Genomic DNA, 25,604 nt, shown 5'->3' with positions numbered 1-25,604 from the left:
ATATTTTATTGGTAAAAGACTGCTAATTACCTCCATTAATTTAATTCTCCCAAATTTCAATGCCAGTACTGATAATGCTGATGAGTATTTTGGCTCTCATCCTTGACAGACATTTATTAATACAAAAATATATAATTTATTGCTCAATCAGCTCTTCAACTTTAAAAATGATCCATTCTTTATATACTTTGTTACAAAGTTAAGTTAAAATCCTTTCCAAATTTTAATGAAGTAAATGTGTTATTTTTATATTATTAACTTTTAAATTAAAATAATTTGATTTACAAATGTTATGCAGAAAAATGTTCAATAAGGAAGATACACTGTTTCCATGGCTACAGTAATCTTTACCTTTCAAAATCTGAGAAGAAATGTTTTCTGTTTATGAGTCTAAGACTTTAGTTAATAGATTTTATCTTCTTTAACAAATTGTCAATGAGAGAATGAAGAAATCACTAAGTTTGATAGAAGTTTAAAGGGCCAAATATGACACTGCAATTAACTACACATACATTGTAAAATTTGAGGGACCACCTCTCTCTCATCCCCCTTCCCTCAGATGTATGATGATTGATGGCTTTTGTGCACAGGACTGGCTTTGCCCAACAGTTGCATTCAGACCCAAGTGGTATCCCATCATTTTTTTTTCCAAAAATGTCTGACTGAAAGAAGTATCTACAAAGACACTTCTTCTCGAGTTCTGGGCCTTTTTGATACTCTTCAGAGGTCGAATTAGTTACTCCAAAGCAAGATGGCATCAATTGTGGGGCAGGAGACACATGTTACTTAGGGATGCACTTCTATGAAATTTCAAGAAGATATGAGTGACATTATCAAAGAGACTGATGTCTGGAGATGCTTTTGTCATTCATTCTCAGAGATGATAGCCCAGTATAAGAGTGTTCCGAAATTTGGGTCAAAGATTCATCATCAGCTCCTAAGACACTTCCAAGGATTGGCTACATTATCTTACTGTGTCCAACCCTAACTAATAGGCTCTCATAAAAAGTGATATATGAAGTGATACAATTAAATAAAACTGATATATAATAAAAATCCTTATGTTTCTATTCAAAACTGGTTTATGTTTAATTAAATATATTTTTGAATGGTAATTAGTTTTAATTTAGTGAAAGCTTACAGAAACAAAGTCACAAACTTTTAACTGTAAAGATATTAAAGAGCTTAGCCTGACAATAGTTTATTTTGTGGATCAATATTTAATATTTTTGCAAATGTGGCATGTACTGTTGATCATGAAGCCAACAAGCCTGGCTCTGTAAGGGGTCCATGATTATGACTGTGTGCAATGAGATCTAAATCCCTTTTTTCATGGGGTGTTAACTACACACACACATTCATCACTCCAAAACCCAAGTCCAGGTTCCTTTTATGGCAATACCAAACTTGCAGAATTATTTAAAATGGCCTGACACATAGTAGGTCCTCAGTAAAGGCTAGTTTTTGTGCCTAGAAATTAATATCAGAAATGTGCTAGTGACATCTAGTGGTCAGTCTTGCAAACCTCAGGAAGGCCATCCTTGAAATTCATCAATCCCAATGACACAATCATTTTAACAAAAGCTTTGGAATGTCTTCAGTATTCTAAAATGAGCTCTCAGAATCAAAAAGACACAAAAATATTAATAAAGCATCTTTGGATTTGAAAAACAGACATGTGTAAACCACTTACTATTTTTATATTGTAATTTGTGCATAAGTTTTAGAAAAGAATACTAATGTTTTAGAAGGATAATTTTACCTACTGAAGCAAATAACATTTTGCCAAGTGTTAAAGAAAGAACATAATCCCCTGACTCTCATTTGTTGAGAAATATGAACAACTACAGACATTTGCGTATGATGAATGAAGCCTATTTTTCACAGCTTTGGTTAATATGCTCATGAGTGTCAGCTTTATCTTGGTCTAACAGGAAGTAAGTTAAAAAAACAGATATGGAAAATATCCCATAAGGAGTCAGAGCTGTTGGATGGTGAAACAGCACCTTACTGACTAAGGTGTGCTAGGACCAACAGGAAAGTAGTCACACTGACATGTCTGAAGTCAAGAGGTGATCAGTATTTGACCCATCCATGAGAGGAAGAGGAAAGACTCTTGCTTATATCTTTTCTGTGATGAGACTTGATATTATAAAATCAAATGGAAAGCTGACCAGAAGGACGTTCAGGAGAGGAGGAGAAGAACAAAGAAAATCAAGATTATGAATCCACTGTCTTTGCATGCATTTCACAACAATCATAATATTTAAGGAAAAATACCCAGTAAGTATGCAAACACACAGGTCTGGAGAGAGACACAGTTTGAGACAGAGGCTTAAGGAATCTTAGCACAAGAGTGAATATCGCAGCTGCCAGAGACATGAAATTGCCAGGAAGAAATAAAAACCTGTCAAAAAGCAAGGACCAATACAGGGTCAAAACCTGTGATATGTCATCATTTAGTCATGATATATAAGAATTGGACTTACTCCCATTTGCTCCAAATAGCCCATTAGTCAGTTAAAGACACATGGAGACCCAAAAATTGCTTTGACAATAGCTTGGTGATAAAACTATCCCAGCAATATCAGAACATAACTTTTTTAAACCAAGTCTATGATGGGTTTAAGGTTGAAGAGCAGAGCTATAAAATGCTTTATAGTTCTAGGAAATAAGGTGGCTTTGACTTTTCATCTCATAGTCTAAAGGCTTTAACTATGGTCTTCCCCTAAGTCAGGATGGGGAAGTGCTTTTCTTTCAATGTATATAAAAGGCAGCTTTCCAACTTATCTAATTTTCTCTCCGTGTTGTGTTTCATCAGCTCCTCCCCGCCCCCCATTCATTTCTGTCTCTCCTGCCATGCTTGTTTCTTGCTTCAGTGATTTTCTGGGAAGTGAGCCCAGTTGGCTTGATGTTTTGTTATTACAGACTACCTCATGAATTTGGGACATTAGCTCCTTGGTGTTGGAACTAAGGGATGGAAGGAGAGTTAAGCATGCTTGCTACTTAAAGCCAACAAATTTATGACCTCCCCAAAGACACATAATCTCTGTTTTATTTTTAAAGTCCAGGTGATTACCTTCTCTTTAATTTCTGAACATATTGGGAGGAATTATGAAAAGTACTCTACCAAATATTTTCATTGTATCATGGCTAGCACTTTATGTATACTAGTGTGCAGTCACTTGGTTTTCATATTTATATTATCAGTTAAAAAGTGACTTTCTAAGTTATCACCCATAGGTTCAAATGCCATTTAACAATGTCATTGCAAATTCCATGTTCTGAAGTTGCATGCCCTATACAATTTTGAGTAATCCATTAATCCTCAACAAACTTAAATAAAATATTTTTATTGAAAGAGGGATTAAAGCTGAGGATGATTGTATCATAATTTAATGCTGACAAGAGAAAACAGGCAGTTTAACCAGTTAAGGTAGTTATTGAGAGCCACTGGTATCAAAAGACCAAGAGAGTATACAGCAGGTAACAACTAGTATTCAGAAGGTCAACCTATCATAACTAAGGTTTCTATTACAGGAAATCATCATGCAAGGTGTTATGGAATCACTGCCTTTTGAATGAATTGGCTGTCTCTTGTTGTAAACTTCTTGTGCAATAACAGCTATGATTCTCCCCATTTACCATGCATTTTCATGTTAGGTGGACATGTAATCTCATGACTGCATTTCAGTCTTGGGTATAACTTTCCCTGTACATTTGGGATACTTGGACAACTGTCCCCAGCTATGTTTATTTTTCATTAACATAAATCTGGCCAGGGCCATTTCCAGACAAAAGTATTTCAGCTAAGATTGATGTGGGATGTTCTATATGTCAAATGTGTTGTTCTGATTGGTTAATAAATAAAACGCTGATTGGCCAGTAGCCAGGCAGGATGTATAGGTGGGACAAACAGAGAAGAGAATTCTGGGAAGTGGAAGGCTGAGGCAGAGAGACACTGTGAACTGCCACCATGACAAGGAAGATGTAAGGTACCAGTAAGCCACGAGCCACATGGCAACTTATAGATTAATAGAAATGGGTTAATTTAAGATAGAAAAAGTAGATAACAAGAAGCCTGCCACAGCCATACAGTTTGTAAGCAATATAAATCTCTGTGTGTTTACTTGGTTGGGTCTGAGCGGCTGTGGGACTGGCAGGTGAGAGAGATTTGTCCTCACTATGAGCCAGGCAGGACCAGAAAAACTCCAGCTACATAAGATACCTTTTTATCCAAGGACAAATGCATAACCACTAGCAATTAAATCCTCAACTCCTTACCTTCACCCTGGGCTATTTACACAAGACCCTAACTTGAGAGATTTACTGCTCACATTCCTTGGATGATGTTTTAACCATTTGCTAGTTACTGAGTTAAGGCAGTTACTTCCCACTGACCCAGGGAGATTGCCTACCAGGCCAGGCAAGTAATAGGTGCCAAGCTTCATTTCTCATGCAAATTAAGTTTTTATTCTTCCTCTTCCAGGTGTTATTCCTAGATTTTCTCCTTAGCAATTACTCCCAGTGAAGGTGCTTTTCCTAATCAAATGCTACATGCTCTGACATAGGTTGCTTAGCCACCTAGCATATGTCCCCTTTACTATCAGAAAGCAGCTGGAGCTGGGACCTACGGGAAAAGTGCTGTCAAAGACAGTTTACTTTCTCGTGACATACTGACCCCTAACATTCTACCTAGCCATTTCTAGATTATAGTTTGAGCACATAAATTCCCTAATTGATCTTAGCCTTTAGTTGACCTTACTAGAGAACTCTCCTTTAGTCATTCCCCGTTTGGGGTTGTAATTGGAAGCTAACAATTATTGCTTTATGTGTGGATCCTGATCACTTCTCTCTGCAACCCTGAAAACTTCAAGCCTTGAATTTCCTTGCCAAAAAATTACTGCTTGTGTATATAACCAGTAAACTGGTTCTCTGAGAGTATCCAGAGGGAAGTTATTGAGAAGAACAAGATGAGGATGAAGATGGAGAGAACTAGGTAGAGATAAGAGAATAGCAGAAGGGACTGAGAAGAGCTAAGCATGAAAACAGAAAAGAAACTGTGTAGACAGAATTTACTTAGAAGAATAAAGTGAATGGACTAATAAACTCAGCGTGCTTAGACTCATTGAATATCCCTCAAATTAGTATCCTTAGCCTCTTGTAGCATCTGTTCTGGACCCTGGTAGAAATCTCAAGGCAGCTACTTGGGGGTGGGGGAGGGGAATTCATTAGGTGATACTGGCCTGAGATAGCCAGTGTTCAGAAATTAAAAAAAAACTTAGCAAATTAAAAAAAAAAAAAAAACCTCACCCACATTAAAAGTTTCCTTGTAAAGAATTTCTATAATTATTTTTCTCATTATTTTATAATTTTGCAGTTCAAATTCCCCTAAGATGTGGTCTAGAATTCCTAGCATCTTCTGCAGTGGAACACAATAAGGGTAAGTGAGATTAAACAAACTTATTAACTTTACTATTATATTTAATTATCAATGAACTTACAATACGTGGATTGCATGCAAGAATGTCTGAAACAATAAGGAACTAGCAGGGATTTCTCTAGGCTCAGAATTTACAGATCATAAAAAGAAGGAAGAGTCAACTCAACAGACATCTGTTGGGATCTTTGGTGCAGAAACCACAAGGGGTTCAATGGATAAAAGCTGTGCAAAACCTGTGCTCTACAGATGACAGGGTGATAAAGCTAAGCAAAATCAGCCGCCATACAAGGTGGCACACATAATGATAGAGCTGATTACAACCTGGGACCCCTGGGATCCTTTTCTTGGGTAGGCAGTCCTCAGCCTGAGAGCTGTACTGGCCTCAGACAGTAGAAGCTCTGCTGCTATCTAGCAACTCAAGGGAGCAGTAACAGTAACAAGCAAAGAAAACATTTTTTGCTGAGCACTTTCACTGGTATTGGAAATGAAGATGATTAATTTCCACAGACAATTTCACTGTCTACATGGAGTAGAGAACAACACTATTTAATCTTAGGTTTCTTTTTTTAAAACAACAAACTGAAATAGAAATAAATTAGTCGGACTTACACCACATGGCATGGCTGAAAACAAGGCATAGAATGCATTAGTCACTCCAAATTCTTGCTCTATAAAAAGTCCATTGTGTGATGCTTCCTCCTTTGGGAGCCACCAGCTGTCATTAGCTCCTTAATTAAAAATGTCTATTCTCAAACCCCCCTCTCCATCCATGCTAGAATGGTGATTGGCTCTATCTTGTACAGACCTTGTGCAGGCAGACACAGCTGCTATCTGGAAGACATTTTTCAAATGTTTGGCTTTTGTCATCACCTCCCCAACTCTTTTTCCTGAGATGGTCCCTGAACCTTGGGTTGGGTATGTGGGAATGTGACACAGATGTCCTACTTTTGGCTGAGCATTCCCCTGGCACTTGTTCTCTGAGCTTTGACCAGTTGTGATTTTCTGTATTTACTGCACAAGGAAAGAAAGAAAATTAAAGTACAATGTTATTAAAAATGTTACCAAGCATGATATTGGGTTGAAACATGGAGGACCAAGGATAAATGATGCCATGGTATCTAACCTAGGAGTGACATCCTGCTATAGAGTGGTAAACCAGCTTTATCATAATGTTTGCCACAATGTATGGTGGCTGATTTTGCTTAGCTTTATCATCCTGTCATCCCTAGAGTACAGGGCTTGTTCAACTTTTATCCATTGCAGACTGTGTATAGTTTCAATAGGGAAGATTCCAACAGATATATATCTGTTGAGTTGAACCTTGCTCCTTTTTATGATATGTAAGTTTTGAGTTTAGAGGAATCTGTACTAGCTCCTTTCTGTTCCATGCATCCATGCATCTAATTAGTATATTGTAGATTCATTGCATGTCACTTTATAGTGATTTCCTGGGCCACAGAACAATAGTTGCTTATTACATTATTTTCCCTGTAAATTGACCATAGCTCTAGCGGATGACACCTAACCTAAGAGTATATGGCCAGAACTCCATTGGCTCACATACATGTATTATATTTTTTCTCTAACTATATGTGTCTCAGTGAGTCTTCCCTAACCACAACAGGCCATGACCATGAGATCTGCTACCATGAGCTGCTAAATCAGAAATACTTTTTATGAATATGCTCTTGCTTTTAAAGAAAACATAGAGGAAAAAAAATAAAACTTAAGCAAAATGTTATCAGCAGCCATTGCCATGTAAGAGAAGGGATGTGGAAGCAGTCTGGCTGTTTCCTTTATTCTAGAAATTTCCCTAAGGACAGCAACCCTAGGTAAATAAACAGCCATCTAGTTAACAGCTTAGGGAGACAGAGGCACAAGAAAGTTTGAAACTGGGAGAAAAGAGAGACTAGACCTAACTGCAACACAACTAGCCTCTGCTACCTCCTGGGTTCTGCTAGAGTAGTCTTATTCATCATGGAAAAACAGATTCTACTCTCTGCACATATGGGCAAATTTCTCAGAGTTGTCCTTTAAAAAAAAACTGGTATTTTCTTTGCTTTGAGTCTCTTTTAAACATTTTTCTCCTATTAAAAAAGTAAATATTTTATCCTTGTTTTGTGTGTGAGAGAAAATAGAAGATAGTTAATTCTAAACCAGGCAGATAGGTAAAGTTCCTTCAATTTCATTCAAAATGGCCTACTTCCTGGCTCTTGTCCAAATCTAGTTCTTTGGGGTGGTGGTGGTGGGGCGCAGGTCTTTGTTTCCTGAAGATGGTCTTTATCATGTGGCAATTTTCAACTTTCCTCTCTTAAAATATCAAATACTATTCCTACTTATACTTAAATATAAGAAACCACAAAATGCATTCTGCCCTATCAAACTCAAAGAGAATAGAGGTCCAAGCTTCTGCTACACCATTTCTAATGGAGTATAAAACTCTAGATTCTAAAAGAACTTGGACAGATGCCAACTATGTTACCTCTCAAGTGGGGAGTCTTTCTCTGCTTTGTGGAGAATTGCTTTCATTTTTCAAAACATTTATTATAAATATGCCCATTTATTTGTTTTTTAATTGAAAATAGATTTTTTTACAGTGTATTATGACTAGGTTTCCCCTTCCCATTGGTAGTTTGCTGTGGCTACAAACTTCCTGCCTTTGTTAGCAAAGAAATTGTCCTGAGAAAAGGCCCCTAGCTAGGTTGCATTGTATGTTTCTCCAACTATCTTCAAATGCTTGTGAGCAAGATAGATGCAGAATAAAGAGAGGATGTGAGGTTCTCATTGACTCTTGGCATCCTCTCAATTCCTTTCTTCCATGTCTTCAGAGATGCGTGATGGAATGTCAGATAACACCTAGCCCTAGCATGCTCTCTAATGGGAAGAGACAGTTAGTGATGAACACAGCCATTTATATACTTTAGAGGACTCTGACACTTATTTCTAGTGGCAACAAGGAATTACAATAATGAACCAACTGAAGATCCCCTCTGGACACCCCCAACTCTAGTCTTGGGTGTTGGGAATACATTTATAGCTGACTATGCCCCCTGTATTTCTAATCAAATTGCCCCTGTAGTGGTATTGTGTTCCCTAAAATATTGTGCACCCTAATAAAAGTATCTGGGGTCAGAGACAGAACAGCCACAATATTAAACATAGAGGTTAGGTAGTGGTAGCACACACCTTTAATCCTAGCATTCCAGAGGCAGAAATCCCTCTGGATCTCTGTGAGTTCAAGGCCACATTGGAAACAGCCAGATATGGTGACACAGACCTTTAATCCCAAGAAGTGAGCCTTTAATCCCAGGGAGTGATGGTAGAAAGCAGAAAGATATATAAGGCCTGAAGATCAGAAACTAGCAGCATTTGGCTGGTTAAGCTTTTAGGCTTTGGAGCAGCAGTTCAGCTGAGATTCATTTGGATAAGGACCCAGAGACTTCCAGTCTGAGGAAACAGGATCAGCTGAGGAACTAGCGAGATGAGGTAGCTGTGACTTGTTCTGCTTCTGTGATCTTCCAGCATTTACCCCAATACCTGGCTCCAGGTTTGTTTTTATTAATAAGAACATTTAAGATTCCTGCTACATGCTCTAGCTGGGAACATTTGAAAATCTAATGTGTCTGGGTTGGTAAGGTGTTAAGAAATTGGGAGAGGAGACAGATTCTCAAAGGTAGCTTAACACTTTCAAATATTTGAGCCTCATACTGCGTGTCACTGCTTAGTTAAAAATAAGCCAACACAGGCTATATCTTATTACTGACTCAAAGCAAAGGTAAACTGACATCGAAGAAAATGGTGAGGTATTTCCCAAGTCCACATCCTGAGATTAGTGCTGTAAATGACTGCAAAGTTAAAATTCACAGTAATAGAATGAAGAGCATCATTTCCTTCTTGGGTGGCCAAGGAAGGCAGAGCTAAGTAGAAGTTCCTTGCCCAAGCTTGCTCCTCCCTGTTAGATCATGTTTTCCATGGCCAGTCCATAAAAGCTACAATCAGCAGTTCTCTCTCTTACACTCTCATTTTCATTCTGTGGACAATCTTATTTAAAGTTTCTTCCTTTTTCAGTTTGGATCTTTGTCTGAGCAGGCATTTCAGGGGCAGCATTGGGAAGCTGCTGATTCTCTGAGAAACTGACATACTGACATACTGAGATACAAGAAACACTGCTTGTAAGTGTTGAGCCAAATTTTGGCTTCACCTCTACTGCACTCAGTGGCTTAAGATCTACCCCCAACCCCCATCTCTTAAAGTTTCACAAGACCTAATAATGCTAGGCTGGGAACCTAGCTGCAAACACATTCTGAGGACATTTAATGTAAATCTAGCTATTCCATAACATGATATATTCTGGGAGTTTTCAACCCTTACTGTTGACAATGATTAAGATTAAAGGAGGTTATAAGTATGAGCACTGACTCTGTCTGGAAGATTTCCTTATGAGAAGAATTTTGTCCACACAAAGAGGTTGTTCATGCTCAGAGCAAACACCTTGTGAGGTCCCAGCAAGAATGCAGACAAGATGAGAGGCCACAGGAGAACCTATGCTCACTGACACTTTGCTGTTGGCTTTAAACTGATACACCCAACTTTGGAAGCTTGTTATGGCTGTCCCAACAGACATAATACCCACTAGCCATTGTTCTTTGGCTATTAGTTTGAACAACTGTGATTATGTAAGTCACCAATATGCATTGTTAATGAATTTAACATAACGTCTCCATAAAGGTATGGCCGCACAATGTTTCTTAGAAGCTGAAGAATCATACATCTATTTTATCTTGCTACTGGGTGATCTGAATAACAAAAAAGAAATAAAACAAAACAACAACAAAAACTAGCCCATGGTTGACATAGTGATCACCAAGAAGAGGCTAGGCACATGGTACTCTGATAAGATTAGTGGCAGAACTAGTCAAAGATGTTCGTTTTCTAGACTGAGGACACAGACTATAGAAATGTCAATGTGATTTGAGGAGATGATACAAAGAGGGAGTGAACATATAGCAAATTTAGAGAAAGGGATAAAAGGAGTTGAAGAACCTGTTTTCCAACAAAGAGGAGGAAGAGTTCTCTAGAGGAGTGAAACATTGTGTTTGTGTCCAAAGGAATTAAATATATAACTCACAAAGCCAAGAATTAAACCAGACACAGGGGTTATTCATTCTATATGAACACACAAATAAAATCAAAAGGATATTATCCTTCTAAGTTATAGATAAATACCAAAATAATAATGAAAACATTAGGCATTTTTGAGGTGGCAAGTAGCTTCTATTTGTAATGAAGAAGTGAGTCACTGTATTCATCATTGTTTACTTCTGAATAAATCCTTATCTGATGAAGGCTGAATAAGTTCATCTAGGTGGCTAGCTAGAACTACCTTGCAAGAATCTAGTCAGAACTTTTGACACACTGTAAATATCTTACCAATTTTACCCACTCACCAACCTAAACAATAGTTTAAACATTTTTTGATTGCTTTGGGTCTATTAAATTTAGATTTTTTCCCTAATAAATGATTTAGATTTTTTTTTTTTACATTTGTGGCATTTTTCTGAGGTGAATGGTCAGCTATCATGGTGTTCAGGTAGGGTGCACTTCGAATCATTTGCAGCCTGCCTCAAGACCTTCTATTTAAAGTAAGTCTCTCTGAGGTCTTTCAAGTCTCCCAGGCAGTAAGATAAATCTGCTGGAGCCTAAATTGTCATTGCTTTGCAATGGCAAAATTGCTGCTTCTAGGATTGAAGATGCTTTTCTATCATGCTTGGTTTAATCAATAAGGAAACTTACCTTCCGTTGACTCCCTACTCTGTCACTTGTAACCTCACTGCTCACCTGTCCTCTGACTCTTCTTTTGATTCCAGCCTAATGGCTGGGATTCACAAGCTGTTGCCAGACTGACATCCTTTAGACAGCTGGGCCGTGATAGCCTTTGAAAACCATCTAACGGCTTCCCCCAGTCTTGTCTTTCTTCCACAGAGTTCCATTTTGTTTGAAGGCATATTATCTGTTAGGTCTCCTGATTGTTCTTTGCAAGGTGGTTGTGCTACTTTTCTTGTTTATTTGGCCCTCTAGATCAAATTTCTCATTTTGTTGTAGGTTGACGCCTATGTATAACTGGAAATGGAATAAATTCACCAAGTGCAATGTGAAATTATTGTATAATTTTAGGAAACATATTTATCTAAACATGACTTAAAATTTTGCCTAATAAACTGGAATTTAAATTATTATTTAAGCTTGTTGTGAATGTTTTCTTTGTCGGTGTGTGTGTGTGTGTGTGTGTGTGTGTGTGTGTGTGTGTGTATGATGAGTTTTTTATATTTAAAGTTCTTAGAAATGCCTGGGCCATTTTGAATTTATCTTAATTTTGGTTGAATGATGGGAGTTTCCTGTAACCGTAATAATCAGCGTTCTGGCCTTATTTTCCTATATTCCTGACATCAACTCCTGCAGACCCATGATACTGGCTGGCTATAAAAAAATGTGCCAGCATCTTTCATGCTTCTATACACTAATCACCATTATTCATTCACACCTAGCAATGGCCAATCTCAGAACCAAAGAATCTTTCAACCTGCTTCCCAGTCCTGGTTTCTACCTATAATTATCCCAGCTTCTGAAGAGATAGCTCTGATTCTTACAGGGGTCCCTGTTGCGTCCCTGACCCCAAAAGGCTCATGCTGTCTTAAGTCCATCATCCCCTTCTGTCTTTTATTTTCCTTAACCTTTCAAATAATTCTTTCCTCCTCTCCCAGAGATTACTTCTCACAGGTTCCCTTCTTTCTTTTTTTAATTCTGTTTCTCAGAGAAATACTTCTCTGTCACTGTTTTGCATACTACATAAACAGTCAGACTCTGAGTTATTTTTGTTTTCTGTCTGGGATATCACTAAAACTGTGTCTGTGTTTTCTTTCTACTACTGTAGCTATTACAAATTTATTTTGGCTTGATATTCACATTCTTTTGCTTGGTTTTTTGGAAGATCATTGAAGATAAGAACAGAAGAGTTCTACAAAGGCCAGAGTGCAGAATGTAGAGGGTATGAATATCTGGGTCATATCTCATCAACCCAAAGAACGTAGATACTGCCCTATAAATCATGATTAGCATAAAAAATAATTTTTCCTGTTCTATAATATGAAGTAGAGAATGAGCATTTTTTAGGTTAAATGATATATTCCACATAGGTTTTGATGACTTCTTTGGAATTTGTCATCACAAAAGCAATTTAAGGTATAAAATCCTCTTAGGGTTACACTTAAGTTCAAGTGCTATGATTCTGGTGGTTTAGAAAATTCCATGTGGATAACAAAATATCTTAACAGCAAGACATCATGACTGCCCCAAGAGACACACAGATAAAAGAAAGGTAGATGATAAAATAAAACCACCAGTGATGGGACAGTTTGCTGAGTGCCTTTCACAGCCCATGCACAACATAATGGCCTTATCTATCAGATCATTTTATCCTCTCAATATCCTTTTCCAATAGAAAAAATAAGTACAATTTTGTGATGCATAGTGGTTAGTTAGGATTGTCGGCTAACTGGATACCTAGCACTGCCAAAGAAGCCAAAAACCCATAATTATATAGGTCTAGGGGAAAACATATTCTTATTATTCTTCTAAAGGAATATAACAATGAAATGACTCTTAATGAAGTATTGTTATACTTGTAGATCAGTGATTCACTCAACTCTAATCATAAAATCTTTTTCTTGAAGGAGATAGAAATTAACACATAAATCTACAACTAAACAATGTGCAGAGAATAAACAACTTTGTAGTACTCAGTCCTAAGTGGCATGTCTTTATTAAACTCCCACCCTTGAAGCTCAGGGATTTATGCAAAAGGGGGAAGTGGAAAGAGTTTGAGAGAGTCAGAGATAGTAGATGGCTCTTTGGAAACAGTGTCTTCTAGATGCAAGACAGATACACATAAAAACACACAGAAGAGTGAGGCAGCATGCACACAATATCCACAGACCGGTGCGACATAAAATTCCACCACTGAATATGAAAGTGTATACCAAGTGCCATCCCTAACCAAGAAGCTATTTGTAAAGGAAAGGAAAATCAGTTTTGTCCACTGGAGTGTCACTGGGTATATCAACCATACTCCTGGGAAGGCACCAATTTAAATAAAATATTGATTCATAAGCATAATGACCTCTAGTTTCTTGAATTAATTTTCAGTTCTAAAGAAGAAAAACAAGGGTACTTTACATTTTATCAAATCCATACCCTAAATCAAGTAAATCTTACTGGCAATCTAAGAGTGATGAACCATTAAACGAATCCTAGGTTTGGTTTTTGTTTTTGTTGTTGTTGTTGTTGTTGTTGTTATTTTTAAAGGAAGGAAGGATAGGGGCTGGAGAGATAGCTCAGAAGTTAAGAGCACTTACTGCTCTCCCAGAAGACCCAGGATCAGGTCAAGATGATTTAGCAGGTAAGTGTGATTGATTCCCAAAGTTATTTTATTCCTGTCATCCACGCAGTAGAAGGAGAGAATCAAATCCCATAGGCTGTCCTCAGACATGTGCCATAGCACATGCAGTCCCATACCTGTGTGCACACATGCATTCTAAATAAATGAATAAAATTTTAACAAATATAAAGTTGAGTATAAGTTTACAATTTACTGTATTTTGAACAGGAAAACACGAAAAAGTAAGCACATTCATGTAACTGAAGTCACAAGGTCTGCCACACACTATGAAGAGCAGTATCACTGATCTACACCCTAAATCTCAATGTTTTGTTTGTTGTAATTGCTTAGTTCTTTAAATAAATAAGCCATTTTCCCCATTTTTCTAGCATGGTAATAAAAAACAACTAGGTTCAATATATAAAGACAAGTGCTAATCTTAAGGTTTTTCTTGCAGTAGCTTTTCTGTTTAGCACACAGAGTTTTTTGGGTTTTTGGGGTTTTTTTGTTTGTTGTTTTTTGTTTTGTTTTGCTTTTTGTTTTTCAAGACAGGATTTCTCTGTGTAGCTTTGCGCCTTTCCTGGAATTCAATTTGGAGACCAGGCTGGCCTCAAAAATCACAGAGATCATCCTACCTCTGCCTCCTGAGTGCTGGGATTAAAGGCATACGCCACCAACACCCGGCCAGCACACAGAGTTATTAAAGATGCATATAAGTAATCCCAAAATGATACAAAAATGTCTTAAGAGAAAACTGAAAATTATATCCAAGGCTAAGAGGTCATTCAGAGAAAGGGAGAGGAAAGAGTGTATGAATTAGAAGTTGTGGCTGACTCCAACGACAAGTGCCTTCTGAACACAACAGTGCAGCTTATCCTCAGAACACACAGAGAATAGGGCATCGGACACAAAACCTGTACAAGAACACCCCGGACCAAATTGTAGGGTGGAGAGGAGAGCTGTACACACAATCTCACCCCCAGTCATGAAGCTGTTCATAACTGTTTGGTACAGGGAAAGGGAGAGTTGGTTTTCCCTGGTAAGTCAACCACCCTCTGGTATAAGGGCATATGTTCAAGAATACTTAGGAAGAAGAAATTTGCCTTGATGTGAAAAAATGTTGAAGAACAAAATATGGTGGATACAGAAATGAGAGTGAGTCTTGGAAGAAAGAATTGGAGGAGGGGTGAATCAAAACATGCTCTATGATCTCTCAAAGAACTAATATTTAATTTTTTTAGTTAGAAAAAAATGCATATCATATAGCCTTAAGACTCTGTCATGTTGGCACCTTTTGATAACAGATATTTCTAAGAACAGTGCATATTTCTTCATTTTTATTCTAGTCTTAGAAATCAGAGTTTCCTTCCTTTGGCCTACTAAAATCAGTTATTTCCAGTGGCCCACCATTAGGTAAGAAAGGGAAGAACTACATAACTAAGAAAACTCAGTAACAAATTATCTGCTTAGTAATTAACATTAAAACATAAATGAAAAAAGTCTATGTGACTTTTTTCCATGCCCCTTAAAGTCATATAAACAAATTATTTCAGCAGTCAGAATAGAATTTATTTCATTTTCTAAATTTCCCCCTTTCAGATCCCAGGCCAGACTGGTTTTCACTTGAAATGTGTAATTTTTCAAGACATACATAATGCAAAGCTATGCATGTTTAATGCCAAAGACATTCAAGATATAATAAAATGAGGATATTACATGCTTAAATAATATTTAACATAAGTAGAAAGTCAACAAAAAGCTTATATTTACAAAATATAATGCCTCTTAAAATGGCAACAAAGTAAAATCTCCCCCCCAAATCCTGATAATAGATAATATTTATATTTTGCATGATTTTCTAATAAAAAAAATTGTAAGCGAAAAAAAATTCTTCAAGACAATTACTAGTTCATCTCTGCCCTGAGATTTTGCATGAACTATAGATTCTACTCCATGAAGGGACCCAGTTCATAGTCATGAAGAAATAACTGGTACATGGTGATATCTTGTACAGTATTCCCCAAAACCTTTCAATGATAGTAAGATCACCCTTCCTGAATACATGCAGGACATGTGTAGCAACAGGCAAAGATGCTAATTCATTGGTTACAATACACCTGTTACCCTTTTTAGATATTTCACAATAATGCATGCACCCAGGGTACTTCTCATCTTCAGGTCCTCCATAAACATCATGGGTTTGTAATGTGAAATTGGTGCAAGAAGTAGTGTGAAGGGGAGTTCCTGAAGAAAAGGAGTTTCTACAAAGGCCATTTGACTGATTAAAATGTCAATAACTAGGGAGAGAATAAAATACCGGAGGTCCAGAGCAATTTATCTTGGGCTATCTTTAGCCCACTAGAGAACCATTCTTTTCTCCCATCCCTGAGGAGATTCATCTAATATTCTTATGATAAATAAAAACTCTTAGAACTTATTTACTTTAAAAAAAAACAAACTAGTTATCCACTAACCAGAAGACTAAGATAACATTTGAGGTCTGTAGATGAGATTTCTGGGCTGTGTGGTAACCATCCACTTACTCTTTCTACCAAAGCATTTGAAAGCACCTTGATTTATGACTTTCCTCATTCTTTCACTACAAAAACATCCTGAAAATGAAACCATGCTGGCACATGGAATTTGGGGTGACCTAAATCTGTGTTTCTGGGCCATGGTCTCTCATTTTTTGGCTCCAGAAGGAAGTGTCTCTTATTCCCTGTGAAGTGAGAAATGGTTTTTGCATGGACACTGGTGTCAAAATCCAGCAGTCCTGCCTGGCTGTCAGCTTTGTAACAGGATTTGCCAGTTACCTGAATAGTACATTACTGCTCACTTCAATTTCCTGTGCATGCTCAAGCTGTTGCCATTACCTCAAGAAGTAAATAGAACATTTTCAGTGACATTTCTTAAACCTTCTTATAAATATTTGGCAACAGGTCTTTAGCATTACATCCATCAATGCCTACTGGGAGTGTCTGTCACTTGAACTAAGACAAAGTCATTCATCTTAACCAGCATCATTGCAGTTAAATCTTAATCAGTCATGATGGGCTCACAGTGAGAAATTCTAAGAGGCTGTTTGGATGGCTTTGAAAATATACATATTAAAGTTTAACTGTTCAGAGGCACAGTGCACTTCTTTGTAATGTTGTATACATAGTAAAACAGTCAGCATGAATCAGGGAGACTTGTGTCACCTCTCCTAACTTAGAGAAAATGTAATTGCATCTTTGTTTGCAGATGGGCAACCTCTGAGACTTGACAAAACAGCTCCCACCACACACTTTACCTAATTATCTTCAGTTTCCAGGAAGTTAGCTACCAAAAGACAGATGAGCTTTCAATGTCTTGAGTAAAGCTAACATGAGTGATTAGATTAAGTTGAAGGATTTCAAATTACCCAGTGAGGGGTTGGGGATATAGCTCAGTGGTAGAGCACTTGCTTAGCAAGCACAAGGCCCTGGGTTCGATCCTCAGCACCAAGGGGAAAAAAAAGTATGAAATTGGGATGGCTCAGAGATTAAGAGCATTGACTGCTCTTCCGGAGGTCCTGAGTTCAATTCTCAGCACCCACATGATGGCTCACAACCACTTGTAATGAGATCTGGCACCCTCTTCTGTATACATGATAAATAAATAAATCTTTAAAAAAATTAGCCATTGAAACTCTAACAGGAAATAAAGTCATTGTTTTGAATTCTAATTGCCAATATTTGGTTTCTATATGCAGAGCAAATAAAGGATCAAATGGAGAAGTCATTACTGAGCTAACATTGATTTGATGATCAAATCATCCCCTTCAGTTATTAGAGAACCTGATTTAAGGACTCTCTCTCTCACAAATATATGCATAAACATAATATGTATATAGCATATATGTTATATACCTATTATTAGATTTTTCCCATAAGCCATAAAATACTTTTGAGAAACTGTATTTTCAGTTAAAGCATACCACTGACATGTTTCCTATATAAAATTGTATTTATAATAAAAACAAAATTGGAGGCAATGAGAAAATTAGAAACAAAATTTAATGAGAACTCTATTTGGTAAGGACCAAATACTGTTTTAAAAGTTGTATTAATTTTATTTTATTTTTTATCTTAAAAAGTTGTATTAATTTTAAAAGATAATGTTTCTGGATGAAATGGATCATGTTTACCATGGCTCAGTAATAGTACCCTATGGATACAGGAGTTTAATGTTTCATTCTCCACACTGTATGTGCTTGGGGGCATCTAAGGAGGGTGGGGGAACTGCTGCAATGCTGCTTAGTGTGAACTGTGACCTAGGAAGTAATCCGTGTGCTCTGAGACTCATCATATTTTAGTACTTAGCACCTATGAGTCTCAGAGGTCTTCCTTAGCAGCCATACACCCACTCTGCCATCCTGGGAGAAAAGCCAAATACTGATACCTGAAAAAGCTGTCTTGACACTCACTTGTGTTCAGTTTCAAGTATCTGATTCTTGATTTTTCAGCTGTTTCATACATTAAGAGAGTCTTTGATAATATCACTGATTTTGTTTTATTTTAAGTCCATGTATTGATTAATAGGATAATGTTACTTATGCTATAAAAGCTAGGAAAATTATCCTTTTAAAAAATTATTTGTTTTATAAGTATGGGTGTGTAATCTGTATGTACATCTGTACATGAAGTGCCTGTGGAGAACAAAAGGAGGAGGCTGATCTCCTGAGATAAAGATGATTGTGAGCTACCATGTGGATGATGGGAACTGAACCTGATTCTTCTAGGAGAGCAGTAAATGCTCTTAACTGCTGAGCTACCTCTCCAGTCCCTATACTTCCTTCTATTAAATAGAATTTTTTAATGGTTCAGTACTACTGGATTGTTAGTAAGATTTACCAGATTTATGGTATGAATTTGATTATGGTTTGATGAACTGTAAAATGCCCTTGATTTTCTCATTTAGAACAGAAAATTAATAAAAAGAAATGAGAGGTCATTATTATGAATTGATATTTTTATTTATTTATTGCTGTGGATATCACTCTGTATAAATAAAATGCTGTTTGGCCAGTGGCCAGGCAGGAAGTGTAGGCGGGACAAGAGAGAATAGAATTCTGGGAAGTGGAAGGCTGGGGAGGAGACACACTGCCAGCCGCCGCCATGACAAGCAACATGTAAAGACACCAGTAAGCCACAAGCCACATGTCAAAGTATAGATTAATAGAAATGGGCTAAATATAAGACTAAGAGCTAGACAATGGTCGGCCTCAGCTAATGGCCAAGCAGTTTAAATAATATAAATGTCTATGTGTTTATTTTACAAGTGGACTAACAGGGCTTAGCAGGGGCTGGAGAGAAGGTCTCCAACTACAATTTATTTTTCATAAAATATATTTAGATAACTGTTTCCCCCTAGTCAAATTCTCCCAGGTCTTTTCCACTTCCTTACCCACCCAAATTCATGTTTTCTGCCTCTGTCTCTCTGTCTCTGTCTCTCTCTCTCTCTCAAAAAAAAAAAAGAAAGAAAAAGAAAAATCAAAGTGAACACCAAAAAAAAGTATGAAAATGCCAAAACAAACTGAAACAAATAGAGCCCCCCCCCCCCCCGGCAAATACATGAATTCTTCTTTGAATTGGCCAACTACTCCTGGGTATAATGCTTGCATAGGAGTACAGTTGATACATCCAGTGACACTCATTGGACAAAGCTGTTTTCCTTTTTCCCACAGTTATCAACTACAAATAACTTCTATTCCTGGCAGCTGGGGTTTTGTATACACTTCCCGTTACTTGTAGTGACATTTTTGCCTTGCAGGAGTCCATGGAGATTGGTGCATGCTGCCTCGCTGTTTTCTAAGTTTGTGTGTGCATCAGTCCTATTGTGTTTGGAGTCTTGATCTATTATATCATGAGAAACATCTAAATAATTTCTCTATATTTTTTCTTCATTAGTTATTTTTCTGATGTGAGCCACCAAGAGAAAAAAAATTATTCGTCTGGATGGAAAGCAGAAGATGAAGATAAAGAGACTAAATGACAAGTATAGAGAGAACTGAAATGTCAGATACTGAAAACACCCAAGTGTAAGTTAGACTAGTGAGGTAAGGAGCAAATGTCACTCGCTAGGAAGAAATCCATTTGTAGATTAAGAAGCCACAGGTGATAGGAGGAGGAAAACTTATTTTATTGTTTCGTAGGAGAAAAACACCTCAACTTTCCTCAATAATTTTTTTTAATGTCACAGAAAATAATAAAATTTCTACAAATGGAGCACTCCTAATATGATGTCTTATCACTACTGTTGTGAGTATCCCTGCTTGGTAAAGCATTTGAAGAAACCAGAATCAACTAAGGAAGACCTAAGAACTCTAGTGTGACCAGAGCAACTGCACCCCATCTAGGAACACATCCTGGCCTGACATGAGTTCCGTGAATTCCTAGTAAACATTTTAAATACTACATTCTAAGTTTTTCCTAACAGGCTTTTCTGAGCCCTCTGAGGGCCTGCTGAAGAAACCCTTAACAGAAATATCCCTTACCCAGATGGATTGTATTTTCTTCCACTCCAGAGGAGTAAGCACAAATAATATATTTACTTAAACGTGCAAATTCTGCTTTCCCAAGAATGTATGAGAACATATGAGCAAAAATACATATATAAATATATAGAGTGTACATATATTCACAAATATACATGCATATATTCACAATACAAATGTCCTTAGTCACCATTGCTGCGCCACCATAACCATGTTCTCCTCTTCCCTCTCCACCTCCCTTTATACTTTCTTACCTCTCTCCCGCCTTGTACTGCTTCTAGTCGTTTCAAGCTTAAACCCTGAAAGAAAAAGTATATGTGATACATAATTACATACAAGGAATTAACTAATAATCATAAAACCACTGTAGTGAGTAAAAGTATTCAGGATTTAGTTCTGACAAAGGACTTTGCTCTCTAGTGTTACGTCTGTATTGCACAGTAGAACAAGCAAATGCAAATCCTTAATACACACTATGCTTAAAAGAAAGAAGGGTTAATCTGTATTTTAGCAAGATAATTGCAAAAACGTGCTTGTGAATCAAGATGAAGAAATAGAGTTATTGATTACTCATGTCTCTATCTGTTGTCTGTCTATCTATCTATTAATCTACCTATTATTCTCTCCATCCCTCCACAATGCCATTATTATTTGTAATCTATGCTCATTGAATCAATGCAAATTAGTAATGGAATATAGTAGAAGACTGATTTAATATCAGAACAAAATGCAAAAGTTAATGCCTGCAGGTATTCTAGTAGTGGTCGCTTATCTTGGAGAAATGTAGTGGAAATCGCTACAGCACTTTTTTTTCACATTTTTCTCATCCTGACTCCTTCCTTTCATTCTCCTTTTCCTCTTTTTTACAGAATTTGTTTATTTATTAAATGGTCCCCTGATTCATGCAATGTATTAGATATTGGAAATACAAAAGGAAGTATACATAAAAGAGTCCCCAAAGATCAGATGATTGGGCCAAATATATGTGATGACATCTTCCAGGTCGGAGAAGGAAGACATATAAAGGTCTCCTTCCTAAAAAGGGCTGACATAGTCTTAAAATTCAGACTAACTTTCTTTCACTTTATCCATTTGCATATACATATATGCAAATATACATACAGACATACAATGTTCTTTATCAATAGGTGTATTTTAAATCACAGAGAAATAATAAATTCTTTTATTTATTATTTATATTTATTCTCTAAATTTAATATATATATATATATATATATATATATAGTAATTGTTCTGACTTGATCATTATAATTTGTCTGCACATATCAAAACCTCAGAGTTTATCTAATAAAGTGACACAGATATTATATATCATTAAAAATACATTAACAGAGGCTGGAGAGATGGTTTTGCCTGCTCTTATAGAAGACCTGAATTTGATAACTAGCACCCATATGATGCCTCACAACTGTCTATAACTCCAGTTCCAGGGGTTTAGATGTCCTCTTCTGGTCTACATGGGCTCCAGGCAAAAATGTGGTACACAGACACACATGAAGCCAAGTTACACATATTCATATATGCATAAGTTACTTTTTTAAGAATTAAAAACTAACAGAAAATAGAAACATAGATACAAATTTATACTAACAAATTCAAAATGTATTTTTTTATTTCTCTAGCTGATTTAACATAGTGGGAAAGCATGGACTTTTTCATAACAAAATTAAGAATTTCAATTTGTCATAGTATTTCTCTATTCCTGATGAAACTCTGAATGTTCCATAACTTGAGTTATAAATTTGCATTGTCTTCAACATATCAGGTAAAAAGGTGAATTTGGGAAAATAATATGCTATACTTAAATATCCTAACTATATATTTCATAATTTAACAAAAAAGTTAACAATTTATTGTGATGATAATTAACAAGCATGTTATAATAATGTAAATATTTCATATTACAGAGATTAAAATATTGCATTATTCCTTTGAGCATCAGTATTTATGCATAGAAGACTATGCAGTGATGTTTCAACATATTATTTCTCCATATATGTAACTACTTTCTTGAATTGTTCTGGTAAAGCTATGGAAGAAAATATTATTTAAGCCCCTGCTCCCTTTCACAGAGCACACATTACTTTGTTGACTCTGCAAAAGATTCTAAAATCAAATGACAAAATATGGATAACCACATTTTAGCCTGCCTTCTGAACAGAGAGATGTGTCTCCATTCATAGAACACATTTTTGAAAAGTTTGAATTCCAGGGAAATCCCAAGGAAAGAATGTAAAGCCAAACAGCACTTCTCAAACATGGATGCTATGGATAAAAATACCTCGAAGTGGATTCATTTGCACACATTTTAGCATCTGGAAGCAGTATCCAGGGTCATGTTTGAATTCAGGATGATGTGGTTTTCATCTCTAGTTCCCAAATTCTGTGTCTGTCCTCCAATACATTCCACAAACTCTCTCACCACAATCTTTGCAGTTTAAGTTGATGATCATCATAACTAGCACATCTGTTCATCTTGAAAATGATATGAGTCGTGAGCTATGCACAACAAAGGCCAATGCTGCATCTTCCAACTCATCATCTACTCTCTAGTCTCATCATCATTATTGCACGTATGTATAAATATAAGACCAGTTTGAACAAAATACTTGTGTTTTTCCTTACATTTGAAGAATAAAAATTATGTAGGAAGTATTCATGAACAGACAAGGAGATAAGTCACATTAATTCTACAAATTTAAATTATTTTGGTATACATTTTTTTTTCTCACAGGATACTTTAATAATTACCTTTTGAGACAGAGTTTTTAAAATATTTTTTTGTGGTGTAATGTACTGTTTTTTAATTCAATCTTTCTGTTCTTCACTCTTCTGACTACCTTTTTCAGGGGTTTAAGTTAATTGTTATTTTCCCATTTGCTGCTGATACCTTATTTTGTCAAATAGTTTCTATTTCCCTAGTTCTTCATTTTGCATATTTTCTATAGTTGTATCTACACGTTTACTGGCCTTTTTATCTACATTATCTAAACTGTGACAGTTTGTTAACAGTTTTATTTTACATTTTCATATATAATTGGAATTATCATGTGTTTTTTTCCCATCCTCAAACCCTTCACTTATTTTTATATAAAACAATGACTTGGTTGTTTTGTCCTTTGTCATTTCCAGCACTGTTTCTATTGGCTGAATTTTCTTACTGGTGATAAAACTCACTTATCCATTTCCTCTCTTTTCCAGTAATTCATTTTGTCTGACAAATATTGTGAATTTTATTTTATGAATGCTAGACTTTCTCTTCAGAGAGCTAGAATTACTTCTTGCAGACTTTTAAGTTTCTGCTCATTCAAACTAATTCCTCTGTGGCTTGGATGAAAGTAAAGGGAATACTTTAAATTAGTTTTCAGTATTAAATCCTGCTGTTCCTAAGACTCAGCTCTGTACTCTCCATTTGATATCCAGGATCTCATAAACAACCTAGCCAAAAGGAACTCCAGGTTGTCAAGAGTACTGATCATCCCAGCATTCATGATACTCTAGTAACCAACCAACTTCCTTCTGGTTGCTTTTCTTCATGCCATGGGGAAGGTTAGATATATGTAGAAATTCCCATTTAAAGACTTTAGTGCCAACATGAGGCATACCCATAATTTTCAATTAGCTGAGCAATGACATTTAAGACAAGTGGTGTTTTCAGGTCAAAGACATCCAGTCTCCTTCCTTGCCATCTACCTACCACACAAGAGAAAACTTTTGGCATCCCTTGTGAGTTTTATTATTTCCACTGAAGCACAATGAATTCATTTAGAAGTAAATTAATGTATTTTCACTCTATTCTCTGAGACAGTTGGGCTTTCAGAAAAACAAATAAAAACATCAGCAGTCAAGTTATTCATGTGTATATATTCAAATTTGTGTGCATATTATCTAGCTCTTAAAACTAATACAAACAGAGAATGCTAATTGATTTGAAATCTATTTCAATATTCTTCAGGAGTATAGATATAATATCTATCTAATGTGTCTAAAGTAAATTATATTTTAAAGCACTCTGGGGAATGTGACTTGGCAAGACATATTTCCCACACTATATGTATTTTCTCACTAGAGAGTATAAACTCTTTGCATTGATCAAAATTAATCACCCAAGACCAAACCAAAATATTATAAATTGTAGGTAGAGAGAAGAATTACCCTGAAGCAAATGTTCTGCTGTGTACTAAATTAAGATGGTTTAGCAAGCCTAAGTAGAAAAAGCTATTAACTGAGAAAGTAGAACTTTTTATCCAAATCTTCCCTGTACTCAGATGTTTGTGTGTGGCCCCTTGTAACTGTGTGGGTATGGGGTCAATTGGGTTGGTGGGTGGGATAGCTGTGTAGGTGTGTGATGTCAGCTGTATCAGAAAACTGGTGCCTGTAAGACACTATCCCCTTCATGATAGTCAGAATCCTCTTGCAATTCCTATCATCCCATGTAGATTTCATCAGCTCTGTAGTACCCCAAATGATGGAAACATACTATCCAGAAACTATGACTTGGTTGGTGTATATTTCCAATATAGACATATACAGAGTAGACATATGGAACACACATTTTATTCTGAGTTCTAAAGATATTATCATGTGATATTTTTTCTCTCCTTTTTTATTTATTATATTTGTGTTTTAATTTTACACATCAGCCATGGGTTCCCCTGAACTCCCCCTCCCGCCCCCGCCCTCACCTTCCCCTTAGCCCCTCCCCTCATTCCCATCTCCTACAGGGCCAAGACTCCCCTGGGGATTCAATTCCACCTGGTGGATTCAGTACAGGCAGCTCCAGTCCCCTCCTTCCAGGCTGAGCAAAGTGTCCCTGTGTAAGCCAAAGGTTCCAAACTACCAGCTCATGCACTAAGATAGGTCCGGGTTAGTGCCTCCCAAACAGTTTAAGCTATTCATTTGTCTCACTTATCCAGAGGCCCTGATCCAGTTGAGGCCTCCACAGCTTTTGGTTCATAATTCATGTGTTTCCATTAGTTTGGCTATTTGACCCTGTGCTTTTCCAATCTTGGTCTCTGTCGTGACCACCAAGGAAGACGTGACACCAGGCTCTTCTTTCAGCGGTTTATTCAGGAACCTTGAACAATCTTCTGACTTCTGACCCCAGGGAAACCAGCTCACAGTCTTAAGTAATCACTGGGTAGCCAACCCTGATACACCACGTGGGCACTACCAATAGTTCCAGGTGC

The 25,604-nt window shown here is 36.7% G+C and overlaps 1 protein-coding gene across 2 annotated transcripts in view; it reads right to left on the bottom strand.

Moving 5' to 3' along the window:
* Ccser1 (coiled-coil serine rich protein 1) overlaps nucleotides 1–25,604 on the bottom strand; it is a 1,141,750-nt gene that overhangs the window by 380,082 nt on the left and 736,064 nt on the right. For both annotated transcript variants that reach the window (XM_036181695.1, XM_036181693.1), the window contains exon 10: nucleotides 20,649–20,693. In XM_036181695.1, coding sequence (XP_036037588.1) covers nucleotides 20,649–20,693 — 45 coding nt within the window. The remainder of the gene's footprint in view (nucleotides 1–20,648; nucleotides 20,694–25,604) is intronic.

This window comes from Onychomys torridus, chromosome 3 (assembly GCF_903995425.1).
Source record: "Onychomys torridus chromosome 3, mOncTor1.1, whole genome shotgun sequence".
Taxonomy (NCBI): Eukaryota; Metazoa; Chordata; class Mammalia; order Rodentia; family Cricetidae; genus Onychomys; species Onychomys torridus.
The sequence above is the reverse complement of the archived record's forward strand: the minus strand, read 5'-3'. Positions and strand labels throughout refer to the sequence as shown.